Source organism: Pithys albifrons, chromosome 11 (assembly GCF_047495875.1).
Source record: "Pithys albifrons albifrons isolate INPA30051 chromosome 11, PitAlb_v1, whole genome shotgun sequence".
NCBI classification, from domain to species: Eukaryota; Metazoa; Chordata; class Aves; order Passeriformes; family Thamnophilidae; genus Pithys; species Pithys albifrons.
The window spans coordinates 22,727,718-22,744,085 of record NC_092468.1 but is presented as its reverse complement, the minus strand read 5'-3'; the positions used below and the strand labels follow the sequence as shown (position 1 = coordinate 22,744,085).

The following is a 16,368-nucleotide window of genomic DNA, read 5'->3' as shown; positions in this document are numbered from 1 at the left end:
CCCCCAGATTCAAGTGCTGGAGGACACTACGGCAGCAAAGAAGTAGCAGCACAGTTTGCCAAAGCCCAAAAGTCAAATCATCCCCTGGCCCAAACCCACCACTAACTAAGCAGTACCTGAGATGGCGACTCCGCAAACACACACTCAGATGGAGCAGGGTGCAAAACACTCTCCCTGAGACCCTACAAGTTGAACAGCAAAATACTGTACAGGGAAACACTTGTCTTCTGTCCAACACAAAGCCAGCCTCCCTACTCATCAACTATCTTACAAACAGGTGTGAAACAGAGGGCCCAATTTGACCATGATGGGCACAGCTGAGCAGGTCCCTGCACAGCTGCGTGGAGGTGAAGCCCAGCAGAGGCACAACATGGCCTCAAAATCTTTCTTTTCTTGTTGTACTGAGTGATCTTCAGCCCTGCATCTCCCACCACCCCCATGTCCAATCACATGTCAGGCCATTTGACATGTCAACTGCACGAACACACTGTGTGACCCTCTGAAAACCTGAGAAACCCTGAAGCAAAAATCAGGAAATCAGCTGGACAGCCTGGGTACTTGAAAGGCTGCAGAGGACAACATTAGGTGGGGCACAGTCCCAGCTCATTAGGGCATAATTAGAAAAGCAGATGTCCTGCTCTTCCACACGGCTTTTTTGACTAAAAAAAACCAAAAACACAACAAAACAAAAAACGTAGCTTAGTTAACTGTCTTTCCTCACTCGAACACTCAGGAAGCCAGTAATGATATAATTCAAGCTTAATTTTTGCATCTTTTCAGCTGGTGTTGCACATTTTAACAGAGTTTTTTAAAGATATTATATATATTTTTAATAGTCACCAAGATCAGCATAGCTGTAGTACCAGAAAAATATCCTAAAAACTGATACTGGCACCAAGGGCTAGAAAACACGAGTGACTGATGGTTAGTCCTGATAATTCACTCTATCAGGAAGTGGAATGGGAGATGGATAGATAGAATAATGTTGTTATATAGCCATGAAAACAAGCCTGTAAAGATATTCCCAGAAATTAAAGCCCAGGCTGTCTCACCATGACTCTGCTCTGAAACAAATGATGCTCATGAAAGAACACAAATCCCAGAGACATCAGAAATCCAAAAGGGAGAGAAAAATCATTACTTTAAAGAACTGAAAATATTTTCCACTTCTAAGTGTTAGAGACTAGAGAAAAACCTTGACAGAGTAAAGATTGCCCTGTATCTGCTCTCTCCCCATCCTGGACAGATCCCAGGAGGAACAGCCAGCACAACTGCATTCCTCTGCCAAAGCAGGTTCTGCTCTCACACCAGTTTGACACCAGTTTAACTCCTGTGCTTTGGGGCTGTTCCTTCAGCATGCTAAGAGGAAAAAACCGTTCGAGCCAGTGCTGCCTGTGTGGCTCCTGCAGCTGACAGGAGGTATGGCTGGGCAGGCTGGGGAAAGGTCTGTCTGCTCCTGCTCCTCTGATGGTCAGGGGAAAGATATCTTGGAAAAGAAAGGGCTAAGAAGCTCCAAGAGTGAGAGAGTTTGGCTGAAAACCCCACCAGTAACATATATCCTCCTGCTAACCTCCTGCAGAATATGTCCAAGCTATTGGCAGATTTGAACATAAAATATCTTTTGCTAATATATTTTCTGTATCAAGATGATACAGCTAATTTCTGAAATTAAGTAGCGTCTTCCAATGAAACATGTATTCACTGTGTACTTCTATTAACTCAGTCCAGTGTCCAGATACAGCAGCAGAGGTTAATATTTGGACACAGCTGTTTTTCTAGCCATTCATATCACTTTTATTTCCTTTCCTTTTTGTTCTTTCCTTAACCTCTTTTTTACTGCTGTTAAATTCCTTGCTTTCATTTTTGCAGAAGTTCAGCCTTCCAGCCCACTCTCCAATGCTGTGAGACATCAGCTCAGACTCAGACTTATTGCTTCTGATATGTCACTCCACAGGCAGGGAGCCTAAAGCAACACTGCTCCCTCCAGCCCTCCCTTCAGCTGGATCCTCCCCGACCCGCAGAGCGCAGCTATTTCTGCAGAGCACAAGCACGGAGGAAATATGTGGACCTGAAGAGTAAGCCCAGCACCCAAATTCATGCTGAGCCTCTGAAACGAGAGACTAAGGAGGTCAGGATGCACAGAGGTGATTTAGCCATGTCAGCTTGCTGAGATCACACACACACACATATATATATAACTGGGACAGCACTGGGGAGACGAAACCACATAGACCAGTATACTTGGGACCTATTTAGTATTTGAAAAACACCCATCATCTCTTAAGAGATGTCCTGAATTATTCCTGCACAGAAAGGTGCCCGCAGAGCTGATTTGTTTGCATACTTCTGCTCGGGGGTCAGACAGCAATCCATCTGCATCTCCCAGTCCTCTTTCCCCCAGTATCCCTGCCCTGTCTGGTCACTTCCACCTTATTTCCAGTGCTACTTTTGCTGGTGACAGTGAGAGACTGCCCTTCATTCCAGGGAATACAGAAGGTTGGCAGGATGAGTTTGATGGTTACTGGCTGTCGTGTGCACAAGTTGCATAAACAAAGTGGGTAAAAAGACATCAAATACTCTCACATTATCTCTGCTCTGTGGCACCAAAAGGAGCAACCTTTCATAAAGGAAATACAGCCATTGGAATGAGTATTTCATTTTTTTTCTCTAGTTTCTTCACCTTTTTTTTTCCTTTCCCACAGTGGTCTCTGCATTCCCTTTTCTCATTCAAGCTGCATAAATACTGAGCACTGACGAGGTCTAAATTCTGTTTAAAACCCCAGAAAGGGCTTTTAAGGTCATATCTGTGTCCTCAGACCAGTCATAACTGGAAGAAGAAATGTCTGTGATTTAGTGTCTAATAAACAAACCGCCAAGGTCAAGATGGCATCTTCTCCCATATCCATAACCACTTCCCTCAACATTTTGAGCTGTTGCTTGTATCAGCAGTACTGCCCCTAATACCCAGCCATGTTTAATTTCCCTTCTATAAATGACTTCCCAGACTTCCCAAAGAGAAGTGGGTGTGAATTATTACATTGTAAAATAGATTTTTAAAAGATGGGCTATGCCAAGTGTAAAATAGTTATTTGTGTGAGGAGCAAACATAATGGAGATTTATCTTGTAAATTCCATCAAAGGAAGTCTGGACCTCAGTTTACACATACATATTTTAAACAAAAGGTTAAGGGACAAAGGATTTTAATAGCCTGTTTTGGAAGATGAGCCTTGAGATTGTGATGATTATCTCACCTGTAAAATCAAGACTCTTAAATTAGAAATGCTTCACTCCAATATTAAGTGTACATTGCTCATCCCTGGACCTGGGTCAAACTATTCCTTTGTCTTTAAAGGACAAAGTCCTTCCCAGGGCTACCCATCCATGCTGGATGGCTTCCTAGGGCAAAGCTGAGTGCTGCTGCCATGTCTTGCTTAGGGGTCTGGTCCAAAAGTCAAAACATTTTGGGAACCAGGAATGTGTGGCACTGCTTCCCACAGCAGGTCCAAACGCTGTGCAGAAAGCTGTACCACCTTGGCTTCTAACATTTCTCCCTGTTTACAAAATATTATATCTAAAACCATTACGCTGGTAACAGAATTGCAATCAGAAGTTAGGAAATCACTAAATAAAGCCCATTTTACTGCTTAGCTTCGAGGAAAACCATAAAATTATCAGTCCTCTCTTTCCTCCATATATTTCCTTCGCAGTTTGCGATGCTCCGTGGGGTATTTCGCTATGTGAACTCCGTGACGGTTTGGCTCCAAATTATCCGAACATAAAACGGGGCTTATGAAGCCTTGCTTAGAGGTTGTGTGGACCCTTTTTGTTGGCACAGACTTAAAAAGAACCTTAATAAACCTTATAGGCTTGAGAGACTTTCTGGTTGCTGGCACTTGCCAGCCACACTTCTCGGGTCCCTCTTGCAGTGCCCGCATGGAAAGTGGGCTGGAACCACAACCCAGGGGTTTTATGGGGCTGGATTACCTGTCGGTGTCGCCTTCTTCCTTCCCTGGGATCTCAGAGCTCTTTTCTTTGAAAGCAAGCAGGTGATGCTGCAAGGATACTCATAGCTTAATGCAGCTTGATCACCCCAGATTAATGGACAGAGCCAAAAATAATAGGGTCGGCTAAAACGGAGCCAGGAGGGCCATTTCCTTGCAGGGGGAAAGGTCTGATGGGATTAAAGCTGAAGCACGTCCACCCATGTGCAAGTGGAAAGCCTACCACTCCTCAGTCCTGACTCCATGGATTTTCCTTAGAGCGCCCACTTCTCCTTGGGATTTTATTACTGCCTGCAATGATGCTGTAATTGCACATGTAGGGCAGCAGGCCCGAAATTTAATCTGCATTTCTCAGGGCCTGAGCTCTGTGCGGGCTGCCCGTGTTTGCACAGAGCTCAGCACAACAGGCATCCAGTCCTGGCTACGTTCTGTGGTCGCTGTTTTAATTGAAGTCATAATAAATAATAATGTCAGGATGGAAATAAATCTCCTATATTTGGTCCACAACTGATCCTTCAGCATGGTGCGTGGTGAAAGCCCCAGCTGGGAAGTTTTGCTGCATCCCCTGGGTCTGACTCTGTACCACCCCTTCTGGCTCGGTCTCAGTTCAGTTTTCACTCAGGGCATTGGTTCAATAGAGGCAATTTCACCTTTTCTTTCATTCTGAGTGTGGTAACTGAGGTGAAAAGTACTGCACAAGTTTATTTCCTCAGGTGGTGTCTCTGATCTGCATCACCTGGAGTGTTCAAGTGCATCATTTCTTTATTTCTCAGTTACCTTGGCTTTATCAGGAAGCACAAAGTCCTGGAGAGTAATTATTCAGGCAGAGCATAACTGCTGAGTAACACTTACACGGGCAGCCAGTGACTACTGAAACATTGCTTACCATAAGAACTGAAAGAATCAGGACGAACATCTCATAGTGTTTATCTTTTACAAATAACAAGTTTTCATTATTGCTGTAAATATCATGAGACAGTAAGAACAAAACAGCAGGAGTATAGAGCTGAGCTGTTAACTCAGACACTGATGATATTCCTGTGCTTTTCGGTGTTATATATTCTTAGACCAATGCTCCATGCCAGTCCCTGCAGCCAAAAATACATCAAGAGCCTAAAAAAAGTAAAACAGAGACATCACTTCAAAATTATTTCAAACAACATATTTCCTTTTCTTCCTTTATACAGAACCACAAAGAGAACGGGCAAGATTAAAACTCACCAAAAGCATTGCTTAGTTCCTTACCAAGGTGCAAGTAAATAAAACGTGACACAGTAAGTTCAAATTGCAAAGAGTTTTCAAGAGGGGAAGGTTAATCATTTCTGTCAAACTTGGAAATGTTAAATGGTTTTTAAATCAAAAATATAGGCACCACCAGTGATTCAAGCTGTGCTTTAGACATGGTTGCAGTGATTTTTTTCCAGTGGTCAGTGCTTGTCTCTCACATACCTTCTGTTTGTCTGAGACTAAATCAGGAGGCAATAAATGGAGCACTTACTAGTGGCATCAGGTATTTCAGCAGCAAAGCTATTTGTTCAGAAGGTACAAATTCAGGCTATTGGGAGAACCACAGTCCTTGGGATGTAGATGCTGTATGTAGATCCTGAACCCCTCCTGCCCCCCCCCCCCCAAGTACCCCCAGCAGTCCTCAACCCATGGGAGAGAGATGGAGAGCGGGGAAAACAGATGGGGCACGGTGGGAAACAAGTATTCAAAGTCACTCTAGTCCCCCCATCAGCAGTGTTCATGTTTCATTGTAATGGCTAAAATGACTCTTAAATGAGGCCAGATTATGGGGCCAACCTAATTCACTTACACTGATGTAAATCCAGGTATCTGTTACAGCACTGCATGTTGGGGCTCACGGCAGAGCAAAAGCTGCTGATAACCAACCCCCCATCCCCCAAGGATGAAGAGAAGCAGATTCCTTCTGGCCAGACCCAATCCAAAGCCCGTTGAAGTCGGTACAAGCTCCTTCAGCTCCAGTGGGTTTGGGATAAGGCCCGCAGTGAGCTCTGAGCCAGCTCTGCTGCCAAAACACAAAATCCTTTTCCATTGGCTTTGCCAGTTTGGTGTTAATACATGTGTGAAGGAGCTTGGGGCTGGGGGGAAGTTTTTGAGGGTTTGGGTTTTTTTTGAAACTGAGGAATGATTTCACCCTTGCCAGCATGTGGACTTTGTGCAAAAGAACAGGAGAGGAGGCAGGAGATCTTTTCCTGAAGCCCTCGGCTCCCTGCCACAGCATCCCAGCATGGGGTGGATGTGTCCATTACAGGGGCCCCAAGGTCCCTAAGGCCACGTTAGTTCCCCCTCTCTGCTGCAGTAGGGCACATTTGGAGTCATAGGTGGGCATCAGTACAGAGCCACACTCACCAAATCCAGCTGAAATAAGAGGAGGCTTGATAAATTCATGGGATGTGGGAGAAAAGTATCCCTTGGACACAGGTGAGCCTCCTATGCCAGTATGGCAGGACCTGCTGAGAGCAGGTATAATTTTTATCCCCTTTCCCTTAATAAACAACGTTGCCCTGAACCATCCTCAAGTTTTCTCTGCCATCCAGCTCTGTCCCCACTGCCAAGTCTTCTGTTGCACATGTCCCATACAAGACACTGTTGCCCCTTTGGCTTTCCAGGGAAGGGGCTCTGCCTTCCTGTGGCTTTCCAAGCATGTAGCCCAGCCAGTCTTGGAATTAGACTGGGGCTTTTACAGCCTGCCACAGTATAAACAGTTTCAGTAGGGCACATGTTATACGGTAAGATCATCTGAAACCAAACATTTTCCCACTGCACACAATAAACATCCGTAATAAATTGCATTATACAAAATATATTTATGGCTAATTTTTTAATTTAAACCACCTGGGAAATTTTTGTTAGACTGGTTGATATGAAGGTCTCAGTATTCTGGTAATCTAATGATATCTAATAGACAAAATAGTATGATGTTACAGCAGTCTCAAAGCTTTCATTTTCTGTATCCCTCTCAGAGATCAAACTGGCAGAACTCATATTTTTTGAAATTTTATACATAATTGGTGATGCAATTGCCAAAAATAACCTATTCATAGAAGTCTTGCTCTTCTGGTTTCTAACTTACTGTAATCACTAAACAGAGCAGTGCAGTGCTTTGCAATGGAATATGGGTTTGGGTCAGGGAGCAAGGGCTACGGTTGTGTGGCAGTTTCCATTCTGCAGATTATTTTACAGGCAATTTAAATTTAGTTTGGAGCTTAAACGGGGCTAAAATGTAGTGCACCCATTCAGACATAAAAGCAATTCTTCAGAATAGGAATAAAGCTGTAACGTGGATGTATTTCTTTTCTGAACCGAAATTTTGCTCCAATATAAGATTTTCTAAACAAAAGCTATTGGTGTCAAAGGAGACAGTGTTTCTGTTGCATAAATTGAGCCCAGACCTGTGTTCCTTCCACCATAAAACTCACAAGCTCATAACAGATCAGCCAAGATTTCCAAAAAGACTTGGGATCATCACAGATCTTTTTGAGCCAGGCTCTTTCTAGTCAACACAAATCCCAGCTCAAACAGTGCTGAGTATCTGCAATGAGCGCTGGCGGCTTGGTAGTGGCTGGACTCATTTTAAAGTGCAGCCCACAACTTTAGGTACTTCCTTGCCTCCTGTTGTTCCTGAGACTTGGAGGCCATGTGGTACATTTCAGCCTTAACCCTGAATTTCCTTTATTTGGAGATCAAACTTTGACATTCCCTTAAGGTAGGGGGGGTTATGTCATTGTGCATATCCTACTTTAAAAGATAATGCTTCACTGAAACAGACCACGGTATTAAACCCCCAAATAAAACTAATTGTGTTTCACTTCCCAACTCTTATTGTGGGATTAACTCACATTTCTTTCTCTTTGCTACATATTTAGCACCAAATACAATATTCATTGCAGGCAAGCTTCCCTCCTCCCACACGTATCTGTGGCTGCCCTTTCTTCCAGCAGCACTGGAGAAGGCAATGCCTCGGCATAGCCTGGAAATGCAAACAAAAGGGAGGGAACATAAAGTCAACGAATGATCGAGCAGGGTTGGATTGTACCCTGAGCATTGTGAATTTTTTATTTTAGATGACAATGCAATGAGACGAGTCCTGGGGACAACAACATGCACTTCTCCTCAGGATCTCCATCCCCTTTCCCATTCCTTCTCCATTCCCTTTGCCATTTACCTGCCAGTGAACACCCTCCTTCAGCAGCCCCTGCAGCGGGGGGAGGCTGGAGGTGCTTCCTGATCTTAGTCCATAGCATGATCTATACCAGTCTTGTCTGGTTCTTGCTCGGGGTGTTAAGGACTGCAGCCATGACCAGTTGCACATGGACATGGCAGGAAACCACTGGAAACTCATTACAGAGCAGTGATCCAACCTGTGACCCCAGACCCCCCTCTTTGTACCCAAACCTCAACACTTACACCCTGTTCTCCTTCCCACCTTTGCAAAACCCATCATTGCCTTCGCCCTCAAAGCCATGGACAGGGCACTCCCGAGCCCAGCAGGGCTCTGAGGATGCCTGTGATCCAGGTAAGCAGTGCTAAGGATGGAAAAGACTTTGAGCCAGACGTTTGTTCTGCATTGTCTGAGCTGAGCCCGGGTTTTTTAATGGCCATTTAGTTTTTAAGTGCATTCCTGTGATCCCAGCCTTGAGCTTATGTCTCCATATGAAACGGCACTGCTTTAACTAGGTGCATAGATTATAAAACCAGGAAGAGTGGTCTGGTCTGCCCCCCTGTACAACACAGGCTACAGGAATTCCCTAAATTAATTCCTGTTTGGATTAGCCCGTATCTTTTTAGAAAAACAGCCAACCTTAATTAAGACAAAGGAATTCCAGTGATGTTGAAATCCACCCAGGTCTCAGTAAATTGTTTTACTGGTTAAATACCTCCACTACTTAAAATATAAACTGTACTTCTAATCTGCATTTGTCCAGTTCTAGCTCAGTCTACTGAATAACATGGCACTTGCATTTGCTAGTTTGAAACCCATATGGGATAAAACTCTTTTCTGCTCTTCATAAGCCACTCCTTGCCTAACTAAACTAAAATGATGTAAAACTGATTGTATTAAATTACAGCAAAAGAACACCAACTTGCTCCAAAAATGACAGCAAACCTAGTTAAATTTTAAATAAACAAATATTATGAATTCCTGGTTGGAAACCTAAGTGTCTGTACAAGCCCTTCCAAAGCTAAAGTACATTTGTTTAAAGAATGGTTTACTGCAAAGCAAGGCGATTTCTGTGGACGAGTTTTCATTAGCTGAGATTTATAAAACTCCATCTGCTTCCCTACTGCCCTTCCCTCTTCAACACTGGGTTGGAGCAACCAATGACACCTTCTTTCATCCACCACATACCTGTCCTGGCAGAAAATTCATCCCACTTTCTTCTTCAGCAACTCAGACATCTTTATCAGGGAGCTGTGCTCCCCAGGACTGCCAGAAATACCTTCTCTGTCCACACACCTCTACTTACATGTGAAGGCAATAAATATTTTAAAATGAATACTCCCACCAGGGAAGCACACAATTAGTGCATTTGGGAAGCATCCCAGGGAACAACACACAGGCTGCTATTATTAACTCTGTGTTCTGTATATGCATCCACAACATTTCAGAGCCTGTGTGGATATGCAGATATTGATGCCAGGACTACAAGCACTCAAGGAGCCTGTGCATGCAACAGTCTCTCTCTAAACTATACACTGTTCATACATTAATTGCAATTACAAATATCAAATGGATTTACCTGCTTTTTCTCTGTATGTGCACGCATAGATACAGATATTACACATATATACACACACACACACATCTCTCTGGCATAAACACAGAAGTATGTTATAAACTCACACAAATGCCCACATATCCAGGAAGCACAGCCATATCCACACTTATGTGCACTTAAATAAGTAGGTGAATAGGTGAATACGAACACTAATAGCCATTTATGGCAACAACAATGAAAGCTGTCCCTGGAGCCCGCCTAGGGTATGGCAGCCAAAATGATTGAGTATGTACAGGGCACTGCTGCAGCAATGGCACTCACATGGGCCTCCTTTTAGAAATGATTAATATTTAACCAACTTGGTGAACCTGGCTTTGGTTTTAGTTATGATTAGATAACAGGGTGCACAGAGCTGTCCCACTAAGGATGCCTGAGCAGCTTCCACTCGTGCTTTCTGAGAAGACAGACAGAAAGTGAGACGGAGAGAGAGGGAGAGATATGAGACAGTAAAAAAAAACCCACCCGTGCTCAGCTCCGTTTGTGTTTGTTTGGAAAGAAAAGGGGGAAAAGCTGCCTGAGAGGACGGTGTAATAAGATGCTGTAGCTTTCATGAAAGAGGTGAAATAATTTTAAACACAGACACACAATGAGTTTATTTATTTAGAAAGTTGTTAAATAGAGTCTGGGAATTCAAATATTCAATGTTGACATTGTACAGAGCTGGCAGGGAGCCAGCCCCGGCTCTCCAGAGGGACCCAATGGCCACGGCGCCCAGGCCCTCGCCCCTCCCAGCCCACTAACTAGGTAAAAGCCATTAGTTATACCCACAAGCAATATCTGAATCCGAGTCAAATAATGTTGCCTCAGCCAGCCAACTTCAAAGGCATGTAAGTGTGTTTGGCTTTTTAGTGCTGGAACTGCAGCAATATGTCACACTTTTGAAAGAGTTTTGTAAACAGTTCCTTCCCCTTTGTAGAAACATTTCTTAAGTTTCGTGTACCCCATGTAAACAGCGTTAATTAACAAGGGTTACATTTTTCATTTACAAGCAGGGCTGTATTAATAACGAGCTCGCTTTTCGGACCGTCCTTTTCCTTTGTGTCCTTTCTCTGCCCACCACCGCGGGCGGCCCGGTGTGGCCGGGGAGCAGCCAGGAGGGACAGCAGAGCTCAACCTTGCGCTCAGCCCCGCGCAGCATCACCACAAACTTGGTCCCAAATTCAGGGGTGGCTGTTGGTCCTGAGTAAGAGACTGTGGGAGGAAGATAGAAAGTGGGGAAAGGGAAGGAAGGGGAGAAAAGGAAGGAGGGAAGGGGAGAAAAAAAAGGAAAGGGGAAAAAAAAAAAAGAAAAAGAAAAAGACAAAAGAAAAAATAAAATAAAAAAGAAGAAAAGAAAAGAAAAGAAAAGAAAAGAAAAGAAAAGAAAAGAAAAGAAAAGAAAAGAAAAGAAACCCAGACAGAAATAGAGGGGAGAGAAAGAAGGGCGGAAAGAGGGAGCGAAAAGCCACACGCACACTCTCCGCCCTGAAAAGGGTTAATGAAGCGCCTGGTGAAAATGTGCCCGGCATATAATGGGATTGTCTGGCCCGTCCCCGCAGCCTCCCGTGCCCGCATCCGCCGCGCAGGAGCCACCCGGGGACAGCGCCGGGCCAGGCAATGCCGAGCCGAGCCGAGCCGAGCCGAGCCGAACCCAGCGCCGGGGCGGTGCCGACCGGCGGCAGCAGCGGCGGGGCCGGGCCGGGCCGGGCGGTGTGCGAGAGGACAGGGGCATCCGCACCGAGTGCCCGCGGCGGTACCGGCGCTCGGAGCGGGAGGTGATGGTAAAGCGATGGCAAATAAACAGCCTCGCAGAGAGGACCGGGAGCCGGGACACGGCAAACATCTCCCTGCTCGAAAACAAATTCCCGGACAGTCTTAAACAGGCAAATAAACTTGCCGGCTCTGTTTTTCAATCAAGCCTTTTAAGTACTAGACTGAGGCAAATTACAGGCGCAGGAAAACCTGCTGAAACTTAGGAAAGTGTTATTTTACTATCTCAGATGGTTAGAGGGATCTGGATCTACCTTGGCTGCACTAAATTGCCTGTAAAAAAGTGGTGATAAAGTGTAAAAGTAACAAGTGCCTCCTTATTCACGTGTGTTCCCCTAATCTGATCACCTTCTGTCTCTTTATGAGGCTACTGGGTGGCTGGGGCTGCCCCGGGCCGGCTGCAGGGCTGCGGCGGCCCGTGCTGGGGCGGGGGTTATTCGGGGATACGGTTTCAGCAGGAGGGCACAAACCTACCCGAGTGGAAAAGCAGCTGCCCCGGGGCCGGGGGCCTGTCCCGGCGCTGCGCGGAGCGGGGATGCCCACGCAGGTGCAGCGCGGATGGGGCGGCCGGGCCCGCGCCCCGCACCGCGTCCCGCACCGCGCTCCTCGCCGGCTGCCTCCCGAGAGCGTGGCGGGGACACAGACCTGAGCGTGTGTTTCCCCTTATTTTTACAGCTGGCCATTTAAAAAATTCACTAGCTATTCCCCGCGTGGCTCTTTTTGTTTCTCCTGAATTATTTTTCTTTCTACTTTTTTTTAAGGGGGGCAAAGCCTCAAAATTATTAAGATTTTTATACTGAGGTCAAGAAAATGCACTTAAGGTATCTTCCCTTAATTAGGAGGGGAAAGCTTTTTTGGATATGGGTGACAGTCACGCAATCGGGGCAATTTTTGTTTCACGCACAAAGCAGTAAAAGTGAAATAATACACGAAGTGAGCCCGATCCCGATCTTGCACCTTTTTCCACGGTAAGTGAATGAATGCTACAAAAGATTTTCTATTCCTAACTCAGAGAGAAAAGAAATGAAAAGCTAAAAACTTTTCCTCTCGAACGACTAAATTACAGGGGTCGCCTCCAGCCCTCCTTCCACTTGCCATGAAACTGAGACGCTCTTCGGGGTTGTGAAAGAAGCAGCTTTTCGAAACACAAAAAAGAAATAAACCCTGGCTTTTTAAATATGATTTCCTTTATGAGTCGATTGTAACCGAAGGATTATTTAATGCAACGCATCTGTCTGGGGTGGGGGGAGGTGCTGCTGCTGCTGCTGCTTCGAAAGCCAAGACGCACAAACTTTGCAGTCGATCGGATCTCGCCCGCGGAGCCGGAGCATGAGCAGCAGCAGGAGCCCTGCATCTCTGCGCAGCGAGCAAAGCAACGCAGGAACAGGGAAACCTGTCGGATTTTGTCGGGGATGTGAGCTCTTTTACTCCCATGATTAGCTCCAAAGTAGGAATGGCAACCTAGAGATTTAACAATGTATTTGTTTTCAAATTGAGGGCGTTGGATTATCCACTTTAAAGATCACCTAATCAAACGCAGGTTGCTGCTGTTGTTGTTCAGGTTCACAAAAAAGCTGATGATGATCCAGAGACATCTTTCGCTTCCCCTTTTCCACGCTCCTCTATTTTTCCCCCTTCACAAATAAAGAGTAAATAAGCATCTGCTTTTTACGTCACGCAACTTATGCAACATTTCATCTGACTTTTTTTTTCTCCTGCCCATTTCGTTTTTTCACTCGGGAATGTGAGTTGCCATCGCCATGGATATCAAATGAAACTTGCCCAGATGTGTCACAGAAAATAAAGACATCAGTTGCTTTTAAAATAGGGCGCGAAAGCTGGCGAAGTTTTGTTGTTGAATCCCTCTTTTTATAAAAAAGAATGAAAAAAGAGAGAGAGAGCCCCGACACTGCAGCATTTAAAAGCAGAGATGCCTATCATAAAGGAGAAACAGATGGGGTGAGTGTAAGACAAATAATTAAGTAAGTCGGGCTTTGCGTGTGGACGGCCGAGCCCTCGCCTCGCGGAACACAGACCTTCGGGCGGCCAAACGGTATAAAAAAGTGCTGGAAAAGCGCCTGAAATTACAACATTTACATCAACTTTTAGCGGGTGACTCCAGCGGGCTGGGAGCCGCTCCGCGCTGCCCTGCGGCCCCGCTGCCCCCCAGAAAACCGCGCGGGGCATCCCGGCCACGGGAGCGGCTCCCGCGCCCCGCCCGCACCGCGCAACCCCGCACGCCCCACGCGCGGCTCCGCAGGCCGCGGGGAGGTGGATTTTGGCACAAGCCCGAAAGTGACCAGGGCAGGGCCGGGAGGGTCCCCGGTAGCTCCGCACCGGCTACCTGCGCCCGCGCCTCGCCAGCCTCCCCCGCGGAGCTGCCGCTGCCCCTCCGCGCACCCGCACACGCACTCGACGCCCCCCCTCCCCGCGGCCCCCGGCCCTGCGACAGCCCACAGCGCCCACTATAGGGCCCGGAGCCTCTCGCACCCCCCCCCTTCCCCGACCCCCCCCCCCCCCCCACTCCAGCCCCCGGCAGCAGCAGCAGCAACTTCCAGCGCTCGCCACTGAACTTTTCCTCAACTCCTTCCCCACCTCCCGCTCGCAGTCCCCAGCCCGGCTCCGGCCGCCGCACCCCCGCCCCGGTCCCCGCCAAGCCGGGCCGGGCCGGGCCGAGCCGAGCCGGGCCGGGCGGCGGGGAAGGGATGCTGCAGGTTGCCGGCGAGCTCCGCGGCGCACCAGACATGTCTATGCAACATGGCAGAGAGGGAGGGTGAAAAGCCAAGAGAAAGGGGTATTGCACCTACTTGCGGCCAGCTTCCTCGCCCTGCCCTTGGATCGCATGCTGCCAGTCCCGCGGCCGATGCTGGCGTGGGGTTGGGGTGGGGGGGGCTTTTTTTTTTTCCTCCCGGAGCTTTTCCTCTTTTTTCGCTCCCCCTCTCCCTCTCTCCTCTCCCTCTCCCGCACACACACTCTCCCTTTCTCTCAATCCCGGCTCGCTATCTCTCCAGCATTGTCAGTTTGGACACCTTCGCACATGCGCACGGGCGGCTCCCCCCCGCTCTTCAACATTTCAGCGCCGCCAAAAAAAAGTTTGCAGCGATCCATCACCGCCGGTGGGGACCCTGACAGCCGGCACCGGGGCCGGGACGGGCCGGGACGAGGCGGGCAGTCGCCGCCGGGCTGCGCCACCGCGACCGCGGGGCAGCCGCTCCGCCGCCTGCGCACCCGGGAGGGGTCACGGCGGGGGAGACCCGCGATCCCGCGGGGCAGGGGCTGGGGGGGGAGAACTGACACCTTTTTTTTTCCCTGCCTTTTTTTCCTGCCTTTTTTTTTAATGGGATATTAAATACTGTTCTGGCGTCTTAGCAACGTTTAAATAGTTTATTCTCACCCGGCAGCAGTCACCGTAGATCTGTCCATATATACAGGCAGAGAGATATAATTTGATTACATGTTTTATTATGTATGCGTACCATGAAATCGTACACTTTCCCAGCGCGCACACTTTTTCGCCACCTTGAACTCGGCTCAGCCACCACCAGTTGGGCAGAAAAAAGGCGTTTTAAAAACAGTAACACCGACCGCTCTAATCTGTTTTAATTACTGGGTTTGCCAATCAAAGAGGGAGCGCGCAGAAATTGGGAACTCCTTTAGGGGATGGCTGTGTCCGAGGTATGAATCAATCCAAACTACGTATAGATTTTCCCCTGGTACAACCTCCTTGCATTAAACAGTTTTGTTCAATACCTTCCATGCGCTATTTATGTTCCCATTAATATCTGTTGCAAATCCTGCCAGACACCATAAAAGAAAATTACAATCTTTCAGACTCGGGGCTGCGCCAGTACATACACGCTGCTCAACTTTTTGTTTTAATAAAATACTCAGCATCGCCCCTTCCCCCTTCAATCCCCCTCCCCCAAGCCCCCGGCTGCCGGTGCTGAGGATCGTGAAGCCCCCCCGGCCGGCCCAGCCCCTCCGCCCAGCGCTCTCCGCACCCCACCGGTGACAACCCCCGGCGTGGGGCGGGGGCAGCGCGGATACCACGATGCTGCCCCAAACGCCCATCAGACCGGCGCAAGCACTTGAACCCGCTCTGCGGAGCCGTCCTTGATGCCCGTCGTTATTTTTAATTTGTAACTTAGATTTGTTATTTTAGGCGCACGCAGCTGCTCTGTGCCCACCACACATCCCCCCGCAGCCGGGCAGGGGTACATCTAACGCCCCCCGAGTAGGAGGGGCAGAAGGGCAAGGGGCTGCGCGGGGCTCGGCCTCCCCTGGATACAGACCCCCTGCACCCCTCTGGGTGCCCAGTCTGGGCTGTCCCGGGCGGATCTGGGTCCCTCTGCCCCGGCGGAGGCAGGGCCGGGACTGCCGCGGAGAGGCCACGGGCTGCGCGGGGGATGCGCGGGGCCGGCCGGGACCGGGGCTGCCCTCGAAGTCCTGGCACTACCCTCGGGGTCCTGGCACCACCCGACCCCAGACCCTCGCCTGCCCCGGGGTGTCCCCACATCACCCCTCTCCGCACCGACCTGCGGCGCCGGTTCACCTGTGAGAGAGAAAAGGCCCGTGAACTTTGCAAAACTCCCCCTGCCACTCACCCCCTCCCGGTTTAAGCGGAGAACCCCCCAAAGCCTCCGCCCGGGCAGGGATGCGCGTCCTTTCCCGTGCCCGGGGACGCGCTCCCAACGGAGCGGCCGAGCTCCATGGCCGGGCCGGGATTGCAGATGCGGGTTTCCCGGGCGGGCAGCCCTGACCTCGGCCGTGCCCGCCTGTCACTGCCACCTGCCCGCCGTCCCAGCGGCCCCGG

The 16,368-nt window shown here is 48.4% G+C and overlaps 1 protein-coding gene across 6 annotated transcripts in view; it reads right to left on the bottom strand.

Moving 5' to 3' along the window:
* Positions 1 to 14,559, bottom strand: part of MECOM (MDS1 and EVI1 complex locus) — a 333,501-nt gene extending 318,942 nt beyond the window's left edge. For all 6 annotated transcript variants that reach the window (XM_071566409.1, XM_071566413.1, XM_071566416.1 and 3 more), the window contains exon 1: positions 14,363 to 14,559. In XM_071566409.1, the coding sequence (XP_071422510.1) occupies positions 14,363 to 14,399 (37 nt within the window). In that variant the 5' untranslated portion in view covers positions 14,400 to 14,559. The remainder of the gene's footprint in view (positions 1 to 14,362) is intronic.
* Between the last annotated feature and the right edge of the window lie 1,809 nt (positions 14,560 to 16,368).